The sequence below is a fragment of the Ylistrum balloti genome, unplaced genomic scaffold (assembly GCF_031769215.1).
Source record: "Ylistrum balloti isolate Yb309-2 unplaced genomic scaffold, AGI_CSIRO_Ybal_v1 Utg370242, whole genome shotgun sequence".
NCBI lineage: Eukaryota > Metazoa > Mollusca > Bivalvia > Pectinida > Pectinidae > Ylistrum > Ylistrum balloti.
The window spans coordinates 3,140,943-3,165,056 of NW_026782196.1; the positions used below are offsets into that span (position 1 = coordinate 3,140,943).

The following is a 24,114-nucleotide window of genomic DNA, read 5'->3' on the forward strand; positions in this document are numbered from 1 at the left end:
GAGCGGCAATAAATGCGAAATGATATCGGTGTACTTTGGTGAAGATAATCAAATTTTTACAAGCCATTGGCGAATTTAACAGGCAGAGTCGTAGTAAAGTGTGTTATCTAACTGAACAGTTTCTGTCCCCTGGCTCCAGGCCTATCTTTACTAATGCATCGGTGTATCCTCTCTCTGTGTCGATCTACATGTATCTGAGGTTAAAACAAAGCGCTTTGTATCCTTCTAAACTAGCCTCCATGTAATTCTACCAATCGATAAACAATTCTGCTGATTCAGCCGTCTTCCTTCATTATTTGGTATTGGTCGTATTGATGCAGAGCCAAACAAGCTAACTTCGTTACGTCTATCAAACGCATGGAAGACCGATACCATAATTACCCATGATGCCATCCGTCAACGGGATACTGACAGCAGTCACGTGGATAAAATGGAACTATTGCTCCTAACACACCACGCTGTCATCGTAACATTTTTACAGACAAAACATCAAGTGTATGCAAAGTTCAATGTGGACAAACATATATTACCAGGTGCCAACACTGTTTCTATGCTTATCAAACCCAGGGGACACAACTGGAATGATGCTTTTATCGCTAACACAGGAATCTCATATTAACAGACAACGAATTTGAATATCATCTTCAGCACATTTCCTAGCAATGGCTGTCATGATAAAAGTACGCAGAGCAGGCGACCACAACACATACCTTATTTATTTCAACAAATTGCATTGATAAATGAAACGATAAGGCGCCGTAATGTTTCCCATGAACCTGAATTTCCTACCTGCAATAGCGTTTCGGTCTCGCACACGTGTATACAGTAGGAAGGGAAGGTATGATTCGTGGAGAGTTCGGCAGCCTACATGTTAATGTGTATTTACACTCGTTCATTAGACGTATTGCTGGTATGGAAACTGAAAGACAATCAAGAAAAACCTAGGACTTTTCACCAACTGTAAATCAGTAATTTACTCAAAGCAACGTGTAGTCAGGCATGATATCTCAAACAAAGCTACAGTAAAGAGCATCTCCAACTCGGCTACCTAATAAGGCTGAGACTGAATACCCAAATGTTGTTTACTGTACACTAAATGTACTCATGATAATACCTCACGTATGACATTCACTACATGTATAAATCTCTGACTCTGCTATAAATAGTCGAAATCGCGAGTGGTCACTAGAGGCCTCGAAGTCGCGAAAGCCTTCAAGCCTTCGATAAATCAGAAGGTTCTTATTCGTTCGGAACACCTGATCCCGTATCCATAAAAACATTGTCATGCTCAAACAGGAAATCTGTGTCCAATCCAACTTTCTTTAAACTCGGTTAGACCTTGAAGTAATAACCCAAGCATTGGAATAAAAAAACCATATTCTTCCAAGTCGTCAAAAATTATTAATCTATATTTCAGATTTATGACAAAAAGTATTGAGCCTAGGCACAACTGCGTATTAGACCATGCGTACTGTTTCTAATCCATTGTTCCTCTCCGGGGCCTGGTTTCCTTGTAAATCTTTCTTTTGTTCATATTTTGTCATGGTTTCATCGATGTGAATACTGTTGACCTTTCTGTATTTTCTTGTTCAAAATCCTTCGGTGGCAGCCATAATAATACAATGTAAGTTTACACCATTCATCATTATGATTTGGCTTTATATATATAAATATTATTCTGTATGAGTTTTGTCATACATCATTAGCACACCAAAGGTACTATATGAAAGTGTATACTTCCATTTAAGGGGGCTCGGTCGGTGTGTGCAGGAACACGGCTTCATGTTTATAACGTTATCTCCGAAGTGAACAAAAATGGCCTACGATCACATTCCATACCAATATACTTTAACATAACGAGGCTGTTTCACTGAACAAAAAATTAAAATAACTGTACGTAGAAATAACATTATGACAGAAAAAGTATTATTGTCAAACTTATAGGATTATCATGTTTATCAACGTTGTGTACTAGACGTCGTTCCGACGACCAACAGTTGGAACCTGTTACAAATAAACGTCTGCTGCGTCTATTATCGCTGTCAATAATTGACAAGAGCAGCTTCTATTTACATGGTTATTATGTTGTGAATATCACATAAATGCACGGCACAAAAAAGTATTTTTTTTCTCGAATATTAGACAGGTCACTCCATAGATATTGCATATGATAAAACTATGAGATCCCGACGACGTGAGTGAAGTCTTTAGAGAAGGTGGTTAACAGGTACCTGAGAAAATGGTTAGGCGTCCCGCCAAGCTTGCCAGGTATTGGTATGTATGGACACTCTACTGAACTACAACTGCCATCAACGGGAGTCGTCAAGAGTTCAAAGTGTCAAAGTGGGGAATGACAGAGGACTTGAACTGCAGACTATGCAGTCAGAGAGTCAATGTCCCACATCCTGGCTGGATGCAAGAAGGCGTTTCAGCAAGGAAGATACCGATGGAGGCATGACAATGTACTGAGAGTATTGGCTGATAACCTTGAGACGGAAAGACGGAAGAAGAGGAACAAATCGAACAGTCTTCTATTCGGTTTGTCAGGCAGGGTGAAAGAGAGAAAAGGACAAGCAACTCTTCTATCTTGGACAGGGCTCAGTCATGGGAGATGAAGGTGGAATTGGACAGGATGCTTGTCTTCCCGGATACCGTGTAGACAACGCTGAGGCCTGATATCGTGATGTCATCGCAACAGTCCAAACTCCTCATCGCAATAGAGCTAACGGTACCATGGGAAGACACCGATGAAAGGAAGCAATCCACGTATGACGAGCTGATTGCAAAGTGCAGAGAGAGGAGATGGGCAGTATGGCTATTGCCAGTAGAGGTGGGCTGCAGAGGTTTTCCCGCCCAATGCTTATGGAGGATAGTGCAGACACAAGGTATCACAGGAAGAGCTCGTAGCTATCACACGTATTTGACAGAAACTGCAGAGAAAGTATCGTGTTATTTCGTCCTTCGAGGACTCGTCAGTAATAAAGCTTGAAGCTCAGAGGCGATTGAGGAAATTCAAAATGGTGGAAAGAATTGTAAAAATCTGGATACTGACCCCATAATTCGATAACTTCCGTTATTTTCATATATCCGATAATTTGAAAACAACGTCAAGTACACGTGTACATTCTGAACCGTGCCACGAATCAATTTATCAAAATGTGGCATGTAAGTTACGGAAAACCTCGGGAACTTATAATCCACCAGAGGTGTTTACCACTTGCTATCTTAAAGACGGTATAAAAGACATACAAGTAAAAAAGCGACTCCTATTTCTTCAAATTTCACTGCAAAACTTTTTGTTGAAGCCATTCGAGCATGTGAATAAAATTCACATATATAATTGAAAAGCTGAAAAACTTTGGCATCTCAAAGAAAAAATCTGCTCTGGTTTGGTAGCTATGTTTCTGATAGCGAGCAGATTTTCTAAGGTGCACATTATAAAGTCTTTAAGTGCTTATGCACCTCAGTTCTAAAGACTTTGTTTTCTTAACGTACATAAATTATAATCTGTGTGAACTCTTTTCTCTGCTAGACTTTGTGGTGACGATACATCGTGTTCTTACTCCTCCCGTGACTTAAATATCAATAGAAACAACATCTGATCTGATGAACCTTGAACTTTGATCCAATTAAATGTTGATGTAAAACTGACCCCATTATCATCTAAAATCTACAGCTACCGTTTGTCTCGTCTTTTAGTTTCGATGGTATACCAACCAAAATAACCAACAAACACAAACACTTAGGAATATTTATTATGGAATTAACATGTAAAACACATAATTAGTAAAATAACAAAATAAATTGCTTGTTTATTATATATTTGAGGTATGTGCCATTTACGGTGTAACTCGGTAACACTAGAGATAATTCAATTACAAGCTGCTAGAATTATAACTGCATTGTCCATCTGTTTTTAGTTTTAATAACTGGAAAATGAATGAAATGATGCTCGGAACATATTCTATTCTATTGTTAACTATATGGCATGATAGTTTCATAACGTTAGCAGATCATATTGAAAATATACTGTCACATAATTAACGAGTAGCTCACCTGCTGAGGTAACAACACTTTCAATTACATCGATGAAAACACATCTTCTATTTTTCTTCCTTCTTTAACGAATATTTAGAATGGAACAATCTAAATGATAAATTAGACATCCACTCTCATAAAAGTAATTCAATTTAAATATGAAAAGGCTATGTTGATGAACTGTAACCTAAACAACCAAACAAGACGTTTGTTAATTATAGATATAAAAAATTAAATAGTCTTCACTCTCTTCAAAGAAATCGAGCAAGCCAACTTAACTATTTATAGACAACAGTCAGCTGAGTAATGATGTGGGCATCCGGTACAAAATCAAAATTAAAAATCCATTGATCCTCTATTTCTTTAAATAACCCCCCCCCTCTCTAAGAATGCATTCAACCTCTCTCTCTCTCTCTCTCTCTCTCTCTCTCTCTCTCTCTCTCTCTCTCTCTCTCTCTCTCTCTCTCTCTCTCTCTCTCTCTCCCCTTGTTCTTCTCTCTCTCTCTCTTTCCGATTTAATCGATTGTATTGATGTAATTTGAAGAGAAACACTGCAATATGTTGTGAAAATTTGTGTGCAGTGATTTTGCAAATATATCTATTTGCAATAAAATATGTTTAAATCGTTATAATGTTTTGTTCTGAGCTGGCTCTATACAAACTTTCTTCCACTGTCCGAGAAATATACGTGCGTAAGCCGAAAATAAATATCTGTCAGGATCGCCAGTTTCTCGAGGTACGTGTAATATTAAATATGTCTATATAAACCAATCTGAATGACATAACCCAGGCTTTCATACAAAGTGACCCTAGACCATACAACATATCGACAGGATGCAATTTACACCAATTTATCAAGAGTTAAATTAACGGATTAAAACTCAGCAGACCGTAACGGACATAGCACGGCCGCATTCATGAAAATCCGATTATAGGTCTCAGAAGAACACTAGTTCAGTTGGGAGCTTTGTCCAGGTGACAAATCAGGCTAGCCAGGAAAAAAATCACACATGGCTTCTTTGTGAAGACGTGTGTTAATCTCGCTTTTGTGTTATATATAAATATGTAATTGGGATTTTTTATGACGGTGTTTCAAATCTATTCATTTCAAAATACACTAGTTTAAGAATACCAACGAAATCAAACAGTGAAGCAACATCGCTTATTACGTTTTGTAAATTGTGGAATTAAATTTTTACCTCCACATCTGTTTCACTAATTGTTTCTTATTACTTTTACATGATATCATTGCTTATCATTGATCGGTAACGCATGTTGAACGTGTGTAACGGATCCGCTACACAAGAACCCATTAGCTTCAAACTCTCACCATATTTCTTTTTTTTTTCGAAACCATTGCTACGTAAACTGTTATTTTAAACATGAATAACTCTTGATAGTTTGGTTTTATTCGTTGCATTGAAATTTAATTGAAACAGCACTCTACACCCACATAGACAAATTTATGAAACCAATATGAGAAAAACACCAAAGGAGGACGGTGGGTGTGTCTTTGTCTGAAAAGGCACTTTCTCCAAATTTGCAAACTGCATTTAACCCGGTATATCTTGTCCATCAAAAAAACATTTGGAAAGGTTAGTTTGAATTTTAGAAATTCAGTTTCCAGGTTATCGGAATACATATGTCAATAATATATGTTTAAACATAAAAAAATCGTCCAGTGATCAAGTATTGAGAGCCCCTTCACTTCTTCGTTAGATATGAATGTGCTATAAATGATTTTTTACTCAAAACCAAATACGTAAAATAATGAAGTTATTGAAATTTTCGCGATGTTTGAATGCACGTGTTATTTGTACATTGCGATCCATATCACGTGTTCATATCACGTAATTAGACAAGTTATCACTATAATCATATCGAGAGAATTTCCAGCTAGCTATCAGTACAACTTCTGGACATCCTTTTTTGAGGATGTCTTGTTGGTGTGATGATGAGGTAGTCTGGAATTTCTTGACTAGGCGATTTGGCTCCGTAGATCATAAAATTCGAGGCTCGGACAAGGCATTGGTAAAATTAATGTCTTCCTTCGTCAATGATGTTATAATGTCCAACATGATATTTAAATATTTTAATAATCAAATCGCGTTTTGGATCAACAAGTTCCAAAACTGCCATAATAGCTACAACGTGACACTCCATGGCACGGCAGTGCCAACAGAAAATGTGTTCGAGTTGCGGGGTTTATAAAAATGGATGATTTCTCTATAAGAATTGATTGTCTATTTTATTCCTTGCATGAGCTGTTGAAGGGAAATGAACTTCATGCAAATGCTGCATAAATTGCTAGGAAGTTCACTTCATTTTCACGAGGTTCACCTATCTTTACAGACGCTATCGGTCCATGCAATACCAAAATAGATTAACAATTCTTAATTGCGAAATGGAAATATTGCCATGTTGTGTGCTGATGGAGACCATATCGTGATTCAGTGACATGATATGATACGGTGTTAACTACGCAATCTTTTGTCATTAGAGTGGTGACTTCACACTAACAGTATACACTCATGGTGAAAACACAACAAAAAAATGATCAGAAATTTGCCGTAGCCCAGATGAATAAACAGCTTCAGTTTCATTTGAAACAATCACATAGGGAGACTGGTAGAAGACTGTCTATGATTTACGAACCAATGAACATAAATTATTTAGGATATTAGCCATGAGTGTGACTGAAAGTGTTAAAATCAATACAAAGCCCTGCTGATCAACGATATCAATAGGAATACTGAAATATATTGTAACGTAACTATACACCTTCAGCTATTCTCCGTTTTCATCCTGCTTGGAGTAGAATTCACGGTATTTGAGGTAAATAAAATCTTCACAATGATAATTTGTCTGATGAAGGTGACGGTGTCGTCATCGAAACGTCACACAAAATTTGCTAAATGGTTGTGATGGAAAAACTTTATTTTTCATATAAGAACCAACATGAAAAAATGATCTACAAAACGTATGACGTATATTTTTCTCCGATTCCGACTAAGAGGCATGCACGTGGTCTGCAGTAAACGTCGAACTGTTAGATGTAAGCGGTATCTACCTATTACACCATAAATGGTCCTATCGATTGATAGGCGGCTATCTGATGGGCTTCCTCCTCAGGAACCGGTCACTTATGGGAATCTCAGCGTGTAGTGGTCAGTAATTGCTGGCCCTGTCGGTCTCAATATTCCAGCCAGCAACACATTGCGTCTGACAGCGTTAGTAAGGCATCCCTCCCCTTTTCCCAAATCTTCTTCCTTCCTCTTGTTACCGTCAGACCCTGTTATAACGACCATTATCTCCACAACTAGGTAATCGGTTCTACCGCTCAGGCCGCCATTATTTATTAACTTCTATCGCAGTCGAGTTGCTGCCTATATTGAAGACCTTCTCCTTTTATGTATTTACAGAAGATAACCGAACGGTAGACGATGTCATTGATTTGGACGATTCCAGCGTCACAGGAAATGAATCGCTTCTGGAGGCAGCAGACGGAAAAATCATCTTCGAGACATACCCCACAAAGCTTGTAGAATCATCACGTGATATTATCAGCGATGACGTCGATGGGTTTATTGGTTCCGGTTCCGGTTTTGGGGAAGAACCAAAGAATGTGACAGAAGTGGAGCCCTTTACGTCTCTGAAGACAGCAGGTCAGTGAGTTTTTGAAGTGATCTTTCGAAAATTGCTTACACTGCATTAGTCTGACGTCAAAGAAATGGGAGATAACTCTGACGACAATTACTTTAAAAGTTACAATCAACCCAAATTTCAAAACGGATATATGGAAATGGTCTACAATAATTTGATTATTCGTAACTCAATCTAAGAAAACAGCCATGCTCTGACTTTATAACAACGGTGGATAACCTTACCGGGATTTTTAAAGGAGGAATTGCATGAAGATGAATTTTTAAAGAAAAGTTTTAATTCTTCATCAATATTATCAATACTACTAACAAAAAAAATGAAATGTTTTCTTGTTGTTTCAGTATTATACATGTAACTAAGATAATCTTAAACTGTCTTGTTGAAGATTTGCTCCGGTAATTGTTCACTGTTACTTACAATGTACATACAGGCGACCAAGTGACAAACTTTGACGTTGCCGCTGCATCCGCTGAATTTTTTTTTTTTTCCTCCTCCTCAATAAAATGATGAGACATTTATTTATGGACACACACCATACTCTCATAAACTCTAAAAATATTTTTATTCAAATTTGATTAAGAATGAATCCTTTTCTCTCGTGAGACTTAAATCTATTACACTTACAATTCTTGAATTATTCATATCTTACAGAGGAGATAAATTTAGCGGTGTTGTCATGATTTCAGGCCCGTAGATTTTTAAGGAGTAACGTATGACGATAATACTTTTTATAAAATAGTAGCCAACAGGAATATTTTTAGATTTATCTTAACATTGTAGCTGTCGACCAGGAGAAAGCCTGTCTATCATTTATAAAAGAGACAGATATACGGAGACGTCTAGAAACGTATTGCTTATTGCTTTCTGTCCTACAATGTACATATATATGATTATATTTGTCTATGTCAATAAAGAATTTCACTGAAATAAAAATGATTATGAAAATATTAAATTAAAAAATAAAATTACAGAATCAACCGAGACTACACCTTCCATAACTACATCTGCTACCTCTGAGGAACACGAGGACGATGACGTAGAAGCGTCGGCCAATAGAGAGATTGTAACTGCGAGAGATGATGACGGCATCACCGAGGAACCGAGTACGTCACCATCCACAAATATTTGGCAGGGGATAAGATATTAAACAAAATTAATATATCTTTATATTATATAGACTGATTTATATATGTAGATTTAATAGCATTGAGCGAGAATATAAAAAAAATCAGCAGAATAAAAATTTGATGTTATACATAGTAGTAAACATTGAAAAATAATTATTTTAGATAATGCCAATCATTTGTACTTTCAGATGAAAATGCCAAAGTCTTTGACGACGCAGACAAAATTCCAAGTTGTACGTATGATTAACTTCCCTGTCACATCTCTTATCCTGAATATTGGCTACTTTAGTGCCATGGTCAGCTTCAATATTCCTCTACCATACAATTCTAATCTTAACGACATTACATCTGTCTAGCGAGTGAACTGTAAGTGGATGTTATCTTGTTCGAAAAAAATCAAGAAAAACGGGGAGGGGGAGAGAGTATCTGGGTATTTAGGTTCGAGGACGTGGTTTTTACTGTATTTCCTATTCTCATTTCAGTTCTCAAGCTTTGCGAGAAGAAAAACTGCAAGTATGGAGGAATATGTGTTCGAACCGGAGATGACAGTGTAGAGTGCGCATGTCCAGTACAATGCGGAAATGAGTTTGGGAATCAGTTGTGTGGCTCTGACGGGACACTCTATCCTAGCCCATGCCACATGGAACAGCAAGCATGCGAACAACAAAGAAATATCACGCGCGGTGATTACCGGGAATGTACGTATTTACATATGCTGTCGATACAGGATCGTTGTCTTTATGAGTAATTCGGGATTTGATCTTGTGGGAAGGGGAGGGGGAAACAGAATAAATATATTTAACAAAGGATTGTGGATATGGTGTGACAACCAATTAGAAATTCCTCATGATGTGTTGATTGTCACTCTACTATCGATTCTTTGGGGGTCATTTCGCACGTTTGCATGCAAAACTGTATGCTCAAAACGAATTGCTTTCCATTTACATATACGTATAATATGATAATAGATGTGGGGTTTTGGTGACACACACGCTTGTAGTCACCGAAACAACACATCCGATCTTAATGGTTGTACTGTATGGCACATATTGGCCAAAATGGACAAGAAAATGTCCATTACATTAATCACTATTCTTGATATACTTGTTTGATTGCCGTGTAGGTATATTGTTAACCATTGTATTATGGGTACTTTATTTAATCAAGAAGTGCTTTGTGAATAAGTTTTGCTTATTTAATACCTTGTATTCATTTGAACGTGCATAATGAAGACACGTGTTTGTGTCCAGTTCTAGCCACTCCCCTCTCACTCGACTGAAAGCTGTTTCATTTTAGCTTAGTCATGAGAGCGTTAGCAGAACACGTCAGTTGTTCCAAGCTTGAACCCTGACGCAAAAAAATGGTAATGGCCTTTGTTGCATTGCTGCCCTAATGGGAAAAAATAAACCATTACATGATCGTAAGAGGCGCCTAAACTTCAGATCCTCGGATCGACTCCAATTCTTAATTAATTAGTTTCTCTCACGTGCGTCATCTGACACTACATACCTCCCTTTTGTGGTGTGCTTTGGTTTTATACCTGACCGAGCGACCTAAGGTTATCAGTTTTATACCTGACCGAGCGACCTGAGGTTATTAGTTCTATACCTGTCCGAGCGACCTAAGGTTATTAGTTCTATACCTGACCGAGCGACCTGAGGTTATCAGTTCTATACCTGACCGAGCGACCTAAGGTTATCAGTTCTATACCTGACCGAGCGACCTGAGGTTATTAGTTCTATACCTGACCGAGCGACCTGAGGTTATCCGTTCTATACCTGACCGAGCGACTTAAGGTTATCGGTTCTATACCTGACCGAGCGACCTGAGGTTATCGGTTCTATACCTGACCGAGCGACCTGAGGTTATCAGTTCTATACCTGACCGAGCGACCTGAGGTTATCAGTTCTATACCTGACCGAGCGACCTGAGGTTATCAGTTCTATACCTGACCGAGCGACCTGAGGTTATCAGTTCTATACCTGACCGAGCGACCTGAGGTTATCAGTTCTATACCTGACCGAGCGACCTGATGTTATTGTTTCTACACCTGACCGAGCGATCTGAGGTTATCAGTTCTATACCTGACCGAGCGACCTGAGGTTATCAGTTCTATACCTGACCGAGCGACCTGAGGTTATTAGTTCTATACCTGACCGAGCGACCTAAGGTTATCAGTTCTATACCTGACCGAGCGACCTAAGGTTATCAGTTCTATACCTGACCGAGCGACCTGAGGTTATAAGTTCTATACCTGACCGAGTGACCTAAGGTTATCAGTTCTATACCTGACCGAGCGACCTGAGGTTATCAGTTCTATACCTGACCGAGCGACCTAAGGTTATCAGTTCTATACCTGACCGAGCGACCTGAGGTTATCAGTTCTATACCTGACCGAGCGACCTGAGGTTATCCGTTCTATACCTGACCGAGCGACCTAAGGTTATCGGTTCTATACCTGACCGAGCGACCTGAGGTTATCGGTTCTATATCTGACCGAGCGACCTGAGGTTATCAGTTCTATACCTGACCGAGCGACCTGAGGTTATCAGTTCTATACCTGACCGAGCGACCTGAGGTTATCAGTTCTATACCTGACCGAGCGACCTGAGGTTATCAGTTCTATACCTGACCGAGCGACCTGAGGTTATCAGTTCTATACCTGACCGAGCGACCTGAGGTTATCAGGTCTATACCTGACCGAGCGACTGAGGTTATTGTTTCTACACCTGACCGAGCGATCTGAGGTTATCAGTTCTATACCTGACCGAGCGACCTGAGGTTATAAGTTCTATACCTGACCGAGCGACCTAAGGTTATCAGTTCTATACCTGACCGAGCGACCTAAGGTTATCAGTTCTATACCTGACCGAGCGACCTGAGGTTATTAGTTCTATACCTGACCGAGTGACCTAAGGTTATCAGTTCTATACCTGACCGAGCGACCTGAGGTTATCAGTTCTATACCTGACCGAGCGACCTGAGGTTATCAGTTCTATACCTGACCGAGCGACCTGAGGTTATCAGTTCTATACCTGACCGAGCGACCTAAGGTTATCAGTTCTATGCCTGACCGTAATATAGGAGGTTTGGTTCTAACCTTCTATCCGAAAAGTAAACAATAAAACCGATAGTTAATATTTTTGCCGCACGTTCTGTTACAAATCCCATCACAATGTGACCGAATGGCTTTCATTCTATCCCGTCCACGCTCTGATAATTCAGTGTAACTACACTTAAACAACGCTTCTGTGACCCCATTGTGATCTCCACCTCGAAAAGCATAGCTGATAACAATTCTAGACAACGCATTCTTTCATGTAAGAAGAATGCTTTAATTCGGCTAAAGGGATACAGCGTCGGTCTAGTAAATGAGAGATCCTGGTTTAGAACATTAGAGGGAAATTTTATCAAGTATTGATATCTCAAATACATCATTTAGCGTTGATTTTGGAGTAAATGATGGTGTGCTTTCTGAAAGCATTAATCAGGAAAGTAAGGAAACCCTTCTGATTGGCGTACTGTATAAACTTTCCATCTTTCCATTATCTTGAGAGTTTACAGAAACAGTTTCCAATGAACATCAATTAGGGGTTATAACGGATTACCTCTAGTTGTATCGATCTTGTCTTTAATGTTTCGGTAAAGCTCGTTTTGCAATATCATTAGTTACAGAAATTGTTTGAGGTTAAAAATTTCAGTTTTACAAGTTGTTTAAACTGAACTTTGACAAGTTAATCTCTTGTTACAGGTGCGCCCTATGAGACTTTCTGTGAGGAAAACGCAGGTAACTATTTAACCTATATAAAGCTAGCTGAAAAATAAGAAAAATGACCATTTAAGTACTTGAGGAAGCGACAAGTTTCTCTTATGCCTAATAGCAGCATTTATTGTAACTTTTTAGCTAAAGATAATTACGTATCCAACGCGGTCACACCTATGTTACACAATCATTACAAAATTACGTACGTTAAAGAACAGGGGAATCGTTCTTCACTAGTCACGGCTCATTCTATTGTTCTTTTTTATTAGCGCCATCTTGGAGCTCGTGGTCAATATGGCTACAGTCAGGGAGTACTGACTTCCGGATCCGGTATTGCAAGATTGGAAGCAGTGTTGCTGAATCACATGCCAACTGTGGGAACGACAGGATAGAGGTTCGACCCTGTAAAAAGCGTGACGCAATGCCATGCAGCTCGGAGTTTGGTGAGGAAAGCCAACAATACGACTACGAATGTGCCGGAACAGACATGCAAGACGTGCAGGCCATAGGTCAGTATACATTAAACTACACATAGATCGCTATTCCTATCACGGTATATTAAATTTCAATGTAGCTACCCTTGTGATAACTCGAAAAAAATATAGAACTGTCCTCCATTACCTGTCTACCTTATCTTCGTGCGGAGACCAATAGAACTGTTCTCCATTACCTGTCTACCTTATATTCATGCGGAGACCAATAGAACTGTCCTCCATTACCTGTCTACCTAATCTTCATGAGGAGACCAAGATAGCTGTCCTCCATTACCTGTCTACCTTATCTTCGTACGGAGACCAAGAGAACTGTCCTCCATTACCTGTCTACCTTATCTTCGTGCGGAGACCAATAGAGCTGTCCTCCATTACCTGTCTACCTTATCTTCGTACGGAGATCATTAGAACTGTCCTCCATTACCTGTCTACCTTATCTTCGTACGGAGACCAAGAGAACTGTCCTTCATTACCTGTCTACCTTATCTTCGTACGGAGATCATTAGAACTGTCCTCCATTACCTGTCTACCTTATCTTCGTACGGAGACCAAGAGAACTGTCCTCCATTACCTGTCTACCTTATCTTCGTACGGAGACCAAGAGAACTGTCCTCCATTACCTGTCTACCTTATATTCATGCGGAGACCAATAGAACTGTCCTCCATTACCTGTCTACCTTATCTTCGTACGGAGACCAAGAGAACTGTCCTCCATTACCTGTCTACCTTATGTTCATGCGGAGACCAAGAGAACTGTCCTCCATTACCTGTCTACCTTATATTCATGCGGAGACCAAGAGAACTGTCCTCCATTACCTGTCTACCTTATCTTCGTACGGAGACCAATAGAACTGTCCTCCATTACCTGTCTACCTTATGTTCATGCGGAGACCAAGAGAACTGTCCTCCATTACCTGTCTACCTTATCTTCGTGCGGAGACCAAGAGAACTGTCCTCCATTACCTGTCTACCTTATCTTCATGCGGAGACCAATAGAACTGTCCTCCATTACCTGTCTACCTTATCTTTATGCGGAGACCAAGAGAACTGTCCTCCATTACCTGTCTACCTTATCTTCGTACGGAGACCAATAGAACTGTCCTCAATTACCTGTCTACCTTATCTTCATGCGGAGACCGATAGAACTGTCCTCCATTACCTGTCTACCTTATGTTCATGCGGAGACCGATAGAACTGTCCTCCATTACCTGTCTACCTTATGTTCATGCGGAGACCGATAGAACTGTCCTCCATTACCTGTCTACCTTATTTTCATGCGGAGACCGATAGAACTGTCCTCCATTACCTGTCTACCTTATCTTCATGCGGAGACCAAGAGAACTGTCCTCCATTACCTGTCTACCTTATATAGTAATATCATATTATGTCTTATTTTACCGTTAAAACGCTGCAATGATGACGCTGATAAAACCAATAAGTTATATTTATAATTGCTTTCTTAGTCTATAACGATGTATATGAGGTAAGTCTTTCTAGGAGGTGTGGCTAATAACTAATCTTTTCGCGTAATTTCAGTATCGTTTTTTGTAATTAACACTACAAACTACGATGATTGATTGGTGGGTGGTCAGGATATTGAATATGTAGCTGCATTCTAATATTTCCTGTCCTGTTCAACATTAATTATTTTAATCTAAATTCGTTATCAAGTTATTACAGATTGTAGCCTTCATTATGAAACGTGATTAGATTTAAAGTACAGTATGTGACTAATGCGAAGTGCTTTATTAAATTCATTACAACAAGATGTCGGCGATACTCAACAGCGCTCTTACATATTAGAGGAGCAAAACTGTCGCTCCGAAAACGCAAGCCAGTCCTTTACTGATATAAAGTCTATATAACAATCCTGTCATACTATAACTTATCTAGAACGACAATTTCCCATCGGTAATAACTGTTACCATACATAAGTTATGGTGACTTTAGGCATACCACAGGTAGGTCATCCTTTAATAAAGAACACTGTTTCTTAATGTTATGGTTAAACGTGATCATATTAAACATTATTATTTAATTCTCAGAGTCAAATAAAGCTGTTCCTGTTGCAAATATCAATTAGGTCATATTACTTATAGTGATATCGAATGTACTGTCAACTAACCAAAAATTTTATACGTGTTGTTAAATCACCAGTCTTAATTGTTCACATTTATTTTACATATCCAGTGTTAAACGTTTACACGTGTTTTAAATCTCCAATCTTAATGTTTTGCATGCATTTTACTTACCTAGTGAAAAAAACTTGTGATATACATGTATCCGTGTCAAACTTCGCACGTGTCATATTCACGAGTACAAGTACACTTGCGTTGTTACAGTTGCAGTGTACCAGTGTAACGCATGATATAGTCAAATGTGTTCTTCTCTCGCCAATTAAACTAAATTAGAATTTAAAGCTCTCTCTCTCTCTCTCTCTCTCTCTCTCTCTCTCTCTCTCTCTCTCTCTCTCTCTCTCTCTCTCTCTCATTCTTTGTATATAAACTGCTTAACATTTTTTTCATTATAAATAGTACAGTATGCTACCAATGTTTGACGCTTGCTAGTAGGTATATACTGTAGTGTGTCCTTTCTTTGCCACGGCTCTTACTTTGAGAGTTGACATGACTTGACATGGGCTGACAACTCGAGTGTTATAGTACTTTTTCAAGAATAGTCGTGTATATCTTTTGTCCATATTATGTCGATATTTCGGTCTGTGATTCATCTGTTTCAAGTTATTATTTCTGGTTTATTAGAACATCGATATTATATAGTCGTATTTTCAACTAAGATATTTAGACGCAGTTTAAAAATCTCATTTCTTATTTCCAATGAAAACACAGCTATTATATTTTGATACATTAAGGGCTTTTACCAGCTGGGTATCGTTCGGTGTTATTTGTTTAGAACTGTACTTTATGAACTTATGATCATGCAATCTTTTCCTGTTCAACACCAACGACAAAGAATTAAGTATTGATGTTTAACATCCTGTGTAGTTCTTTAATGTGTTTGTTCTTGTATCAAGGCGATAAAATAATGTTTTCTCTAAAAGGATTACATTTAAATTTCTGTATTTCTAATATTCCTTCTACAAAAATTATTTTTTCTTTTTTTATATCTTGTGAAGCTAATACCGTAATCAGTATGAAATGAACAATAGTGTTACGAATTGAAGTGGCTTGACGATGCTGAAAACCAGAAAGTAGAGAAAACAAACCGTCTTCTTTTCCAGCTAATAATTCTCGAGTTTTTCCCTTTTTACAGATCAACTGTTCGACGGAAAGCTCGCCAATGGTAAGTGAGAATATTTCCTTTTGTATTTTATTGACATCCGACCCATCCATCAGGCGGTGTGATATTGATCAGGGTAATGAGTCTACCGGGAAACTACTGGCAGTAAGGATTTTCCGCTTATGTTCTGCACACCAAATTTTCAAAATCACCAATTTCCGGGTACTACAGATATCTTAAAATTCCGGAAAGAGTTTTCTAACGATTAAAACCGATTTAGTTAAACTACGGAATTGATGATTTGTAATAAATTCCTACAAGTGCAGAAATTAGATCAGATGAAACAAACTACAACAAAAATGGAATACTGTAATGACGTACTTTAGCAATAACACGCACTCCGCTAATGTTAATTTTATTTCTAAGTTAATTCCAAAATACGAAAGACGAGTTTTGGATTGGAATACCACAAAATGATTCCTTTAATGTTACACGTTGTACCCTGAGTGTGAGATGACACAGATTCCGTTCTCGCCAGCTTATTACATTGTAGAGAATCGATGTTAAATGTATTTACAGAAACATCGTATAAAATCATATTGTGTAAGGTTGTTTACTCGTTCATTGTTACAAGTGAATGGTTTTGTTATTAACTTCATAATCCAACAGAATATTGAAATAAAATGTACTGGATAATTCAAAATGTTATCCTCATGATGATTAATCATTTTTACCCCACAGCCCAAAAGGGTGTGGGGTATTGCGATCACGCACGGCGTCCGTCCGTCCGGCCGGCCGTCTCGCCGTCTCGCCGTCCAGCCGTCCGTCCACAATTGCATACTGCTTATTATCTCCAAAACTACATCACCGGTCATCACCATTTTCACTGGGGATGTTGGGCCTATGGACCTACGCAACCCTATTGTTTTTCGTCACCGCGCGATATCCAATATGGCGGTTACGGGCGTCATCTTGAATTTGCATTCCGCTCATTATCTCAAGAACGACATCACTAGCGATCACCATTTTCGCTGGGCATGTTGGGCCTATGGACCTACACAGCCTGTTGAGGTTCTTCACAATCTCAGACCTGCACCCAATTTATAATAAGGCTGTGGGGTTTTGCCCGAGTTTGCGCAGCAATTTTTAATTTTGTCGTTGAAATTGATCCGCCATATTCGATCGAAACATTGTTATCATATTGTCTGTTTAATTCAGTACATTTAAACAGCAGTATAATAGGCAATATCAGACGTTCGACATAATCCAAGAATTTTAATTCGATATCACCGTTGTATATTATTTCGATTGAAGTCTTATAATCGTTCTTTTACTTTACTCGAAATACAATCAAATTTGATCCGGTTAAAAAGGAAAATCCTACCTAGAAATTGTTCAGAAACTGTAATATCAAAATCACAATTGTAAATAAATTTCAACACATATGTTTTGGTAAATGTGTTACAGAAATGGAGTGTAAATTCTCCCTGTACGATGCTGGCATGCAGAAATTTGTCCACTCCAACTGGACATGGCGGACACTGATGGAGAAAGGAGATCAGGTCATCTGGTGCAATCACAGAGCGATTTTTATCCCGTTCTCCTCAGCACCCAAACACTGTCAGGACAAATTAGAAGACTTTTGCAAGAAAGAGACCGAATGTAGACCAAAGAAGAAGACCATGAAAAACAAAGGCGACCGGAAACACAAGTGTTGGAAGAAGTTCCTCTTGGACGAGGTCTCTCCTAAAGGTTTTCCAAACATCTCAGATAAATATCACGTTTGCCAGCGTTTCGCCCCAGGGACAGAGTTTGCGGATATTTTTGGACCCAAATCAACACAATTTGCAACCGTTTACGATACGGTGAGGCGCAGTCCCTTGATGTCATTCGCACGCTTCAAAGACCTGGGAGACTCGCTGAGGCCCACGCTTCCCTTTATGTTGGAGAAAGGTGAGTCTGCTCAATGTTCGACCTTGTTAGGGACATTCAAATAGATTGTAAGTCCAAACAAAGCTGCATTGCCATGCTCCAAAAATAGGTATAAGGTGTATAAATCTGCATAACCTAGTCTCTGCACATTATCACCTCCAGTCTGAAGGAGATATTGATATCACCCAAAGAGACAGAATCTGGAATTCTTCTCGAAACAGGCATAATAGACTTATAACCGTAAGTTAAAACAATACCGTCCAACAAGCATTTGACTGTCAGAATATTGTTTTCACTTACAGTTATAAATCTATTATTCCTGTTTCGAGAAGAACTCCAGTCAAACGCTTTGCGATAAATAAATAGATAATTTTACCTGTACATTGGCGACATGCGATGATTCGATTAAAGAATCGTGTTCTATATTATCAATTGACGAGTTGAAATATAATCATTATGACATGGAGACGAGTATAATGTTATTTATCATATAATCCACACTCTTATAAATTATGAAGAAAAAATGTAGTTCGGTTTCCTATAAAGAATTTTATGCCAAGACATTAATATTACATCATCACTATTGGTATTTTCTAACTAAATATTGTCCAGACTATTGCATATCTTTTGATGTGATAATGGACTTCAATGCAATACTGCTACTCATACTTTCCAACATAACGAACTAGAATGAAAAGCAATGATGTTGCTACTGATAACTATACTTGAGAAATGTTTGAAGGAGTCATTTTCCCAAACTCCGTCCCTGACTTACATTTTACATCCTATTTCATGGTGATAGACATATAATCTACGAGTCTTTCTGTCGTCTGTAACACTCCAACTTAAGGAAACCTCGGAGTCAATACTAATGTTCTGCACTCTCTCATTATAGGTCTTCTTCCCATTGACTACACTCTGTTAAGTCTCTTCTTTGAGCAAAAGCGGAGAGGCATGATACAAAAACGAACCGAGACCAAAGAACAAGCTTGTCAAACTGGATTTTACCAAGCTTTGGAGAACGACTACAAAGACTCCAAATATCACATTATGCAACTGCTTTCCCCGGACATCGCCGGCTTCGAAGTGAGTAAGAGAATCGCCACATACACCATGACCAACACGCTTCCAATCCACATTTCCCTTTATACAGCATGGAACCAGGCCGTGCAAAACGTCCGCCATTTTGCAGTCGATCACTGCAGCATTCCGATCTATACCGAAAGTGACCAAAACAAAAAACGACGACAGTCACATGACTATCCAGAAGTGTATGTAATCACCGGTGCAGTCCCATCCACTAATCCAGAGATGTTGCTGAACAAGCGTGTTAACATTCCATACTTGGTGTGGATGGCTGCCTGTTGTGTTCGTGGAGCGGAAACGTCATCGTTTTCTGTGTACGTGCGAAATGAGATCAACAGCCCCATCATTGTAGCTCCCGTCGTTCAGCTCGAGGTCTTGTTGTCTGACCTTTATAACGATGGCGAGCAAAACTCCGTGAAACTATTCCCAGCCTTCGAGGGTGTATGTTCAAACATTCAACATGACGTGTCACAGGTGATCAGCGCTTAGTTTACACATACAGTAGAATTCACATGCGATGTCTACAATGCATTGTCTTGGAAATCGTTATTGGCTAAATAAACGACAGCAGCAACAAAAGCACATGAGATTGCTGTGGACGAGAGATGTTGATGGAAGTAGACGGCAATCTTTAAGTTATTGAAAGCAATCTCATGAACGATTGAACAACAGGCAGAGAAAAAACGATAAAAAAAGCAATCAAATTGCAGTCCATTTTAAAATCGATACACATGACAAATGCAAGTGATCATTTAACACACAGTCAACTGTTAGCGTTCGAACACGTGGTAAAGGACAAACAGTTCGAAAACTTAGTATTGGTGTCTTGTAATGAAACAAAAAGTCTGAAAATACGTGCAATGCACCTGCTTAGAATAGCGAGGAGGAACATATTCTGCCTTGCCGGAAATTTCACAACGTATTAAGGGATGTAACTCCGGTGTACGACTGGCTAGGACGGATAATGATTTTGAACGAGATCAGATTTATAACAGACGGCGTCATGCTAAGGACGATTTGTTCGTGATCACTGAAGCACTACGTTACTGAGGGGAACCATTCACCATGTGGAACATCCAGTATCATTGTATAGTTATTAATTCATCATTGAAATGTTTACACTAAAATCACCAACCTGGGATATCTGACAGTTTCACTTGACTAGCGAGGCATGGCAAGAGCAAAGGATAAGCAAAAATCACTTAATCAATTAAAGCAATCTTTTTGGATAGACGCATATGATTCTAGTGAAACTATCGAACATCCTGATGATATCAAACATCAACACCACAAACATTATCACCTTATCTACTTCTGTTCATTAAATGAACATGTCTCACGTAATAACTGTGTATGTTACCACAATGTACGTCAATAGCAATACTGTACACTGGACAGAAAGTAGCAGAATGTCTCCTGTATATATTACTCGTATTTGTTAATAGAGCGTATGCATTGTCTGCATTGTATATAAGATATATTTGTACGCCTGACAAGTAAATTACGTGGATATAAGAAAGAGAAACAAAATGGAGCTCTAGGATAAGAAATCGTCAGCGCTGTTGATGGTTCTTAACTTGTAACCAAGGTAGAAATACATTGTTGTATCATTACATGGTAAGTCTTTCTTGTATAATCCCCATTAACACTCGACACTGTTAGTAAAATACTGAAATTATAAAGTAACTTTTTATATATCATAGCAAGACAAGCTCCTAGAACATAACACAAAATATACACAAATTAATAGCACCTCTAAATAAGAATTAGATACAGTAGAGTCACACAATGAATGAAATTCCATCCTCCACCTTAATTCTGAAACCCAGGAGGCGATATTGGAAAATTAAAACCGACCGAAACAGCCAACAGTCATGGTAGTTATAAGATGTTAACATTGCGGAATTATTTGTTTATTGTGTATCTATCTATCATTATCTATACAGCTGATTTATGAGATTTGGAAGATGTTCATTGTATTTGGTGCATACAGCAAACATATAATTTACTGTTAACCGGAGGAAACATCTATTATTAAAAACTTAATTTTATACCCAAATTATTAGCAAGATTAAACAAAGGAAGATGTTTATTCAGAACAATGTTAAGGATAGTGTTTTGATACAGGACAATACCTGTGAAGAGTTACACGATACGTAATAAAGGTTTTACATGTGATAAGTATAGCACTGTGTAGGGGTGTTTCTAAATGTATATAGAATAAGGTTACACGGAGATTTAACATTAATATTTGGAATCACAGTTTGTATATACTGCACTTGGTGTTACGTATATGTTGAGATAATTCCTTTCGTTGTTTGATTTTGTTGGCATAATCATAAATTTGCTGATAATGCATGTTTAATACATATACATATTTGTAAAATGATAATCAATATGATTCGCATATCATTTATATAGTACATATTTTCATAATATGAAAGATTTTTGCTGAACAGTAGTATGTGTACACACCTGTAACATGTGTGAAATCTTGTTTGCTGTTGAAACCTTGTTCAGAATCAACTCAGCCATAGCAATACCCTTGTGCAAAGTGACAGGGTATCGCAGTACACGTTAAAATTCCTTACACCAGTGCCATGATAAGCAAATGTCAAAGAAAAATGAGGAATGCGAAACAGCCATGTACCGGGAGTCGTATATACCTTTGTCTTAAGTACGGAAACAAACAGCAACCAAGTAGTACAGTTTAAGTGGCTAAAATCACCCAATGACAAGACTCACTGGTAATAGCGAGATTTGTATTTTCGAAATAAGCGTGTTTTACGTGCCGCTATCAACTTCCGTAAACAATTTCCATTTGTCGTGAGATTGATATGCCCTTGAGTTTACAGGATATTTAAGAAATGACACAGAATTCGACTATCATCACATTATATTCCTACATGGCTGATGAAATATTGAATATGAACTGATGATATTAATATCAACAGCTATTTAGATGATTAATTTTATCGATTTTGTGTAATACGTCATTATATTGTGTAAACTTGCACGGATTTAACATTCCATGTAGACGTGACGTCACCGCAGGTTGTGATTCCATTTTGCCCTATTCGTTATTTTATACAATATCATAAGTATTCATTTATTTAATCATCTTTAGACTGCTTACATACTGAAATGTAGTTTAATGGATAAATGTTAATAGTTTGGGATCATATTAACCAAAAACGGCAATGGAAACATCGCCACTACCGCGTCACGTGGTCTTGATCGTGACGTCAATAAATTTTACTGTTTGTAATTGTTATTCTGTGATAATGACATCGATGAAGTCCATTTTAGTAACGAAAATGAGAAAATTTGAAAACGTATTTCATGAAATAGATTCCTGGAATTAATTTCGTAATAGATATGAAGAGCAATGACCATTAATCTAACGAACCTGATGTGTAACGAGCAATATACACGCCACTCGAATATTAGTAATAGTCGCACAGCTAATATCCAGTGCTGGCTTATAATTGTGTCAGTGGTAATATGCACAAGGAGCTGTTGCAAACATATCCCCTCCCTAATGATAGCAACACGACGGAATCTCTGCAACGATCCATGATGGGAAAGTATTTCAATGAACACTCAAAATGCATATTTTCGGAGTAAGCAACATCTCCTCCACAAATAGGATTGTTACAAAATATCTGTAGCAGAATCAAGATGATGACCTGACGAATTGAATTCTGCTTCCGTCAAACTATGATCTGAACGAATACCAAATATAAGGCATATGTTCTCTTTTACCAGCATTACCAGAAACACATCCGTGTGAGAGAGAAGAGAACAAAACTCTAATAAATTAGATAGAATATATTAAACTGATGGTAAATCTCCAATGCCGTTTATTACGACAAAATTATCCGAAACTGGAAGCTCAGTACCTCATTAGTGCTAGGGTCCTTCCTCATAAGTGCTGGAGCTCATTCTCAATAGTGCTGGAGCTCATTCTCAAAAGTGCTTGAGCTCATCCTCAATAGTGCTTGAGCTCATTCTCAATACTGCTTGAGCTCATCCTCAATAGTGCTGGGGCTCTTCTTCATAAGTGCTGGGGTCCTTCTTCATTAGTGAAGTGGTCCTTCATCAAAAGTGCTGTAGTCCTTCCTCATTCATGGAATTGAAAACTGTTCAACAATAGTACATTCCTCAGAGGACCTTAGGGCAGTCGTAAATATTAATTATGTCATTATAGAATATCACCTTTTCACAATGCTTAGTTCATTAATCTCATTATGCACATCGCGTATGTTTACAAATTACTATTATAACAAACTATACAGATTGTGTTGTTGCTTCATTGCCAGGTTTACACCTGTAAGTACAGCTTTTAATTTCCTTTCAAAGACGAGAAATAAAAAGATGAACCGATATTAAAGTCTTAGTTTGAAAGGAAAGGGATATGTTAGTTAAACGCGTGAGTAATTTCAAAATTAAATGTCAAGATGTCTGCATTAGAAATCCTATAAGAAGTATTTCGTCTTTTCCTCATATTATTAACTATAATTGTTAGACACAAACATTCTAATGGGCGTCTCATCTGTCGGACACTACCGGGTTACCTCCCTCAAAAACATTATCATATTATATGAAAAAAAATTCATTGATTCTAAAAAAAAGAATCTCTAGAATCTTAACAGAAAAAAAAAACTTTCATTATAGTCAAAGAAAAGATGTAATAGAAATGTAAAATGTCGTGACATTGTGATGTAGATAGTGGAGAGGATTTGTCAATCGCTGTAGCAACAGAATATTGGCGTAC

The 24,114-nt window shown here is 38.1% G+C and overlaps 1 protein-coding gene across 1 annotated transcript in view; it reads left to right on the top strand.

Annotated features, from left to right (window-relative positions):
* Positions 1-19,826, top strand: part of LOC132552336 (uncharacterized) — a 73,790-nt gene extending 53,964 nt beyond the window's left edge. Inside the window, exons 2-10 of the mRNA XM_060216497.1 lie at positions 7,461-7,703; positions 8,673-8,804; positions 9,017-9,061; positions 9,311-9,526; positions 12,580-12,615; positions 12,861-13,100; positions 16,353-16,382; positions 17,787-18,272; positions 19,147-19,826. Of these exons, the coding sequence (XP_060072480.1) occupies positions 7,461-7,703; positions 8,673-8,804; positions 9,017-9,061; positions 9,311-9,526; positions 12,580-12,615; positions 12,861-13,100; positions 16,353-16,382; positions 17,787-18,272; positions 19,147-19,826 (2,108 nt within the window). The remainder of the gene's footprint in view (positions 1-7,460; positions 7,704-8,672; positions 8,805-9,016; positions 9,062-9,310; positions 9,527-12,579; positions 12,616-12,860; positions 13,101-16,352; positions 16,383-17,786; positions 18,273-19,146) is intronic.
* Positions 19,827-24,114: the final 4,288 nt, after the last annotated feature.